This window comes from Scyliorhinus canicula, chromosome 8 (genome assembly GCF_902713615.1).
Source record: "Scyliorhinus canicula chromosome 8, sScyCan1.1, whole genome shotgun sequence".
NCBI classification, from domain to species: domain Eukaryota; kingdom Metazoa; phylum Chordata; class Chondrichthyes; order Carcharhiniformes; family Scyliorhinidae; genus Scyliorhinus; species Scyliorhinus canicula.
Genome location: NC_052153.1, coordinates 192,607,978 through 192,613,977, shown reverse-complemented (window position 1 = coordinate 192,613,977; position 6,000 = coordinate 192,607,978). Strand labels below are relative to the sequence as shown.

The following is a 6,000-nucleotide window of genomic DNA, read 5'->3' as shown; positions in this document are numbered from 1 at the left end:
TGGGTTTCCTCCGGGTGCTCCGGTTTCTTCCCACAGTCCAAAGATGTGCAGATTTGGTGGATTGGCTGTGATAAGTTCCCCCCTTAGGGTCCAAAGGTTCGGTGGGGTTACGGAGATGGGGCGGGGGGGGGGCCTGGGTTGGATGCTGTTTCAGAGGGTTGGTTCAGACCCGATGGGCCGAATGGCCTCTTTCTGAACTGCGGGGATTTTATGGTTCTATAACATCTATTATTTTCTCCATCCTTCACAATTTATTTGTCAGTGCAACCTAGCTTCGTCATTTAATCGTTTTAACCTCAGTAATGTTCAGGGGTTATTCAGGAATGAAATAAAACCAGCTGGTGACAGAGTATTATTTTTCCTTGAAGCACTTTCCATTTCTGTCACAACATACACCCATAATCTATCGCTGTAATGTTACAATCTCTACCAGGAATGAATGTGGGCGGGGAGGAAATCTCATCTGCGCTGACACCTGGCTGTGAAAGGTCATGGTTAATAAGCTCTTGGAAAAATGTTGAGAATTAAAGAGAATTTGTGATGCAACATGTTCCAGCCCACCCCGGGAATTCCATACGGAGAGCTCCCCGCACAATATAAGGAGGACCCTGGCGTGCTCAGACCTCAGAGAAGGAGGTTCCATTCAGAGATCAACTGAGTCTTTGCAACACTCCCAAGCACCAAGAGAGAGAGAGAGTGAGACAGAATGGAACTGAAAGTGGCTGCACTGCTCCTCATTTCTGTTACAGCTCTGCTACATATGGCAGCAGGTAAGTGGTATCTTCCTCTTTACTGGACAATCCTGAGTGCGCTACACAAACAATAGTTCATCCGGCGCGCTCGTAATGCGGTTCGTTCATGACGTGCACAGGGATCCATTCTCTGCTAACAGAAGGAATATGTTCAAACCTTTGCACAGTGTTTGAATTACCCGGAAGCTTAAGGAGTTCCCCGTTGCTGTTTCCATGCCAACACCCTCAGCCATGATGTGGAGATGCCGGCGTTGGACTGGGGTGAGCACAGTAAGAAGTCTTACAACACCAGGTTAAAGTCCAACAGGTTTGTTTCAAACACGAGCTTTCGGAGCACTGGCATTCACCCGAGGAAGGAACAGTGCTCCGAAAGCTCGTGTTTGAAACAAACCTGTTGGACTTTAACCTGGTGTTGTAACACCTCAGCCAATCAGAGTTGACTGGCTAGCCCATCGGCACCTTTGCCTCCCGACCCTAGCAAATCCCTCATTTGCCCAATTCTCCTATTGTTTTTGTTTACTGAGCTGCTTCCTGTTGGGCCGCGGGGTCCCAGACCACAACAACTCGCTTCTCCTCAACTCACCCTCTGCTCCTTTTACCAGTTACATCAGTTCAGGATTCACCTGCCTTACTGTGCGACCACTTTCTCCTCGTTCCCTTTACCAAGATTGTTCATGATTTTCACCACCTCCACCACCAAATCTCCTCTTAAACCTTTTTTGTTATTCGTTCACGGGGCGTGGGCGTCGCAGGCTGGGCCAGCATTTGTTGCCCAGACTCAACCACATTGCTGGTGGGTCTGGAGTCACATGTAGGCCAGACCGGGTAAGGACGGCAGATTTCCTTCCCTGAAGAACATTAGTGAACCAGATGGGTTTTTACGACCATGGTTTCATGGTCATCATCAGACTTTTTAATTCCCGAGATTTTATTGAGTTTTAAATTCCACACCCTGCTGTGGTGGGATTCGAACCCGGGACTCCAGATCATTACCCTGGGTCTCTGGATTACCAGTCCAGTGATAATTCCACTATGCCACCGCCTCCCCTTCGCTGCTTTACATAGATTTTTTTTTTCAATTAAGGGGCAATTTAGTGTGGCCAATCCACCTAGCCTGCACATCTTTTTGGGTTGTGGGGGTGAGACCCACGCAATCACGGGGAGAATGTGCCAACCCCACATGGGCAGTGACCCGGGGCCGCAGCACCGTGAGGCAGCAGTGCTAACCACTGCTTTACATGGAAACATACATAGAAAATAGAAGTAGGAGGAGGCCATTCGGCCCTTCAAGCCAGCTCCGCCATTCACTATCATCATGGCTGATCATCAAGTTCAATACCCTGATCCTGCCTTCCCCCCATATTCCTCGATCTCTTTAACCCCAAGAGCGATATCTTATCCCTTCTTGGAACTACACATCGTTTTGGCCTCAACTACTTTCTGTGGTGGTGAATTTCACAGATTCACCATTCTCTGGGTGAAGAGATTTCTCCTCACCTCAGTCCTAAAAGGTTTACCCCTTATCCTCAAACGATGACCCCTAATTCTGGACTCCCCCACCATCGGGAACATTCTTTCTGAATCTACCCTGTCCAATCCTGTTAGAATTTTATAAGTTTCTATGAGACCCCCCTCATTCTTCTGAACTCCAATGAATAGAATCCTAACCAATTTAGTCTCTCCTCATATGACCGTCCCGCCATCCCAGGAATCAGTGTGGTAAACCTTCGCTACACTCCCTCCATAGCAAGAACATCCTCCCTCAGATAAGGACACACAAACTGCACACAATACTCCAGGTGTGGCCTCACCAACGCCCTATACAATTGCAGTAAAACATCTCTTATTACAGGGAAGAAACCCAGCTCCTCCAGTGTCTCCAGGTTAACCGAAGTCCCTCTTGCCTGGTACCATTCTGTGCCGAGACCTTGCTCCAGCTCAGTGCCCTGCAGATTGAATAGTTCCAGCTGAGGTCTCGCTTCACACGGGTTTACTACAACTTGCTGGATCAAGTCTAATTCTTCTCCCTCTCTCGACAGCAATGCATCCAACCCAAATCGTTAGCTGCTGTACAGAGGTGGCCAAGAAAATCCACCCCAGGATCCTGACGAATGTGAAGAGCTTTGAGAAACAACATGACCACGTCTGTGCGATCAAGGCAGTCCTGTAAGTGCTCCCCTCTGTGCGCCTCATGCATTTTCGCAGACTCCGCAGTTTTGTGCTCGGCCTCTTGTGGGAAAGAACGTCAGTGTTCAGAGAGAGCACAGGGCAGCAGGTCCGGTGCTGCTCGGTGAGGAGAGGGGGAAGTTTTAAAGCTTAAAGGATGCGGGAAGGAGATGGGTAGGTGGAATTGAGGGATTGGAACACAAGGTCAGAGTTCCATGGACCACGAGCCAATAGGGAGAAGGAATGATGGGTGAAAAGACACTTTCACACACACTCACACACTCAGACTCACACAGACTCTCACACACACACACTCATGCGCACTCTCACACACACACACTTTCTCATGCACATGCACACACACACACACATTCAGACTCACACAGACTCACACACACACACTCATGCGCACTCTCACACACACACACTTTCTCATGCACATGCACACTCACACACACACACTCAGACACACACACACACTCATGCGCACTCACACACACACGCTTTCTCATGCACATGCACACTCACACTCTCACACACATGCACACTCACTCACACTCTCATACACACACACACATACTCACACACTCTCATGCATACACTTACACACACACACACATACTCACACACTCTCATGCATACACACTCACATACACACACTTACACTCACACACACATACACACTCACTCACACACACGCACACTTACTCACTCACAAACACTCACATACTAACAAACTTACACACACAAGCACACTCACACACTCACATGCACACACACTGCATGAAGATGGACAGCGAGGGAAGGACATATCTGGACTGACTGAGTGAAAGGGCAGTGGCCACAGATTGGGTTCAATAACACTCTCAAGTGGGACGTCAATGTTTGGCGTGTCCAGCTTTCTGCGCGCATTGTAAATGATTGGGCAAGGACATTGTCCTGAAACAAGAGGGGTAAATTAAATTAAAGATTCGCTGTGATCTAATGCATTGGAACAGGCTAGGAAGGCTGTGCAGCCTCTCCCTATTTCACTCTTCCTCCAGCCTCCGAATGAATTGATTCAATTGTTCCCACAGGGTCCACAAATCCCGAAGAACATTCTGCCTGGACCCCAACAATACCCGGCTGCAGAGATGGATGGAGAAAAATCACAATAAGGAAATCAATGCGCGGAAATAAAGTGTTGGCCAGTGGAGCTGGAGGAGGTTGAGGAGTATGGGACGATGAACACAGGTTGCCCCCATTGGGGGTAGGGGAGAGCCTTGCATTGCCCACACCCCACTCAAGCAACAGTGAAACATCAGCCATTAACACAGCCACTCAACAGGAATGGAGGATGGAAACACACAGTGCAATGCTGGAGAACGCTTCTCACGTCTCTTGTTGTCATTATGTTAATATTTACCAGCTGTATTATATTTGGGATGATATATTATTTATGCTCTGTTATTAATTACTGTCTGGCAAGTAGAGATAACTTTAAATCATCGACTCCCGACATTGCAGAAGGAGGTCATTCGGCCCATCGAATCTCACTGACCCTCCGATAGACCATTTGCCTGAAGTCCACTCCTTCGCCCATCCTTTCCTATCCCCGTCATGTAACCTGCGCATCCCACAGGCACTAAGGGGAAATTTATCATGGCCAATCCACCTAATCTGCCCATCTTTGGACTGTGGGAGGAAACCGGAGCACCCGGAGGAAACCCACGCAGACACGGGGAGGATGTGCAGACTCCGCACAGACTGTCCCCGGAGGCTGGAATTGAACCCGGGGCCCTGACGCTGCGGGCCAGCAGTGCTGACCACTGTGTCACCGTGCCCTATCCTTCAGATCTGGGATCTGATCCAGTCCTATCCCAGTTCAGTCCTGGTGCAAAGGAATTCAGTGCTGTCTGTCAGAGTGAGAATAGTGAACTAAACTCAAATAGCCGTATCAGTACTGAAGAAAGGTTTTGGTGTCTAATAGGACTGGAACCGAGGAGCCCTGGGCAGTGTTATGTCAGGAGGTTGAAAATGATCATAGTCTGGTTTGAGAGTGTTAATCGCGATAAACGAATCATTGCTCAATAAAATATTGTTTTTCAAAAAATATGTCTCTTCACTTCTCGACTCCTATGGTTTCATCTTAACATCAACTTTGTTCCATAGACAGGATACAGCAATAGGACTGAAACAGATATTGAGCTACATGGATTCAGCGCCTGCAAAACATTCTGAGATGCTTCGCAGAATCATTCGTAAACAATTCGACACAGGTTATACAGAAACAATGTGGCCAGTTTTAAGGAGCACCTCCCAGAACAAAGGAAATAGAAGTCCATTCAGCCTTTCAATTCTATTTCATACTCTCAGCATCCTGTTACTCATTCAGTTACACCTCTCCCCGAACACCCTGTGTTACTGACTGTATCTCTACTGATGTTAATCCAGCTCCCTCACACTGTCACTCAGTAACCCCTCTCCCACAGCACCCTGTGTTACTGACTGTATCCCTACTGATGTTAATCCAGCTCCCTCACACTGTCACTCAGTAACCCCTCTCCCTCAGCACCCTGCGTTACTGACTTACCTCCACTGATGTTAATCCAGCTCCCTCACACTGTCACTCAGTAACCCCTCTCCCACAGCACCCTGTGTTACTGACTGTATCTGTACTGATGTTAATCCAGCTCCCTCACACTGTCACTCAGTAACCCCTCTCCCCCAGCTCCCTGTGTTACTGACTGTATCTCTCCTGATGTTAATCCAGCTCCCTCACACTGTCACTCAGTAACCCCTCTCCCCCAGCTCCCTGTGTTACTGACTGTATCCCTACTGATGTTAATCCAGCTCCCTCACACTGTCACTCAGTAACCCCTCTCCCCCAGCACCCTCTGTTACTGACTGTATCTCTATTGATGTTAATCCAGCTCCCTCACACTGTCACTCAGTCACCCCTCTCCCACAGCACCCTGTGTTACTGACTGTATCCCTACTGATGTTAATCCAGCTCCCTCACACTGTCACTCAGTAACCCCTCTCCCACAGCACCCTGTGTTACTGACTGTATCTGTACTGATGTTAATCCAGCTCCCTCACA

At 48.4% G+C, this 6,000-nt stretch overlaps 1 protein-coding gene across 1 annotated transcript; it reads left to right on the top strand.

The window, feature by feature from the left end:
- Nucleotides 1-604: 604 nt before the first annotated feature.
- Nucleotides 605-5,004, top strand: LOC119970774 (C-C motif chemokine 27-like). The gene is made up of 3 exons (XM_038805931.1): nt 605-770; nt 2,792-2,918; nt 3,995-5,004. Exons 1-3 carry the CDS (start codon nt 707-709, stop codon nt 4,095-4,097), a joined length of 294 nt encoding a protein of 97 aa, XP_038661859.1. The 5' UTR covers nt 605-706; the 3' UTR covers nt 4,098-5,004.
- Nucleotides 5,005-6,000: the final 996 nt, after the last annotated feature.

Excerpts from the sequence above, each read along its gene's own strand:
- LOC119970774 (XM_038805931.1), top strand. The coding sequence starts at position 707 with ATGGAACTGAAAGTGGCTGCACTGCTCCTCATTTCTGTTACAGCTCTG. Across the intron at positions 771-2,791 it reads TCTGCTACATATGGCAGCAG|CAATGCATCCAACCCAAATC; the intron begins GTAAGTGGTATC and ends CTCTCTCGACAG. Across the intron at positions 2,919-3,994 it reads TGTGCGATCAAGGCAGTCCT|GGTCCACAAATCCCGAAGAA; the intron begins GTAAGTGCTCCC and ends TTGTTCCCACAG.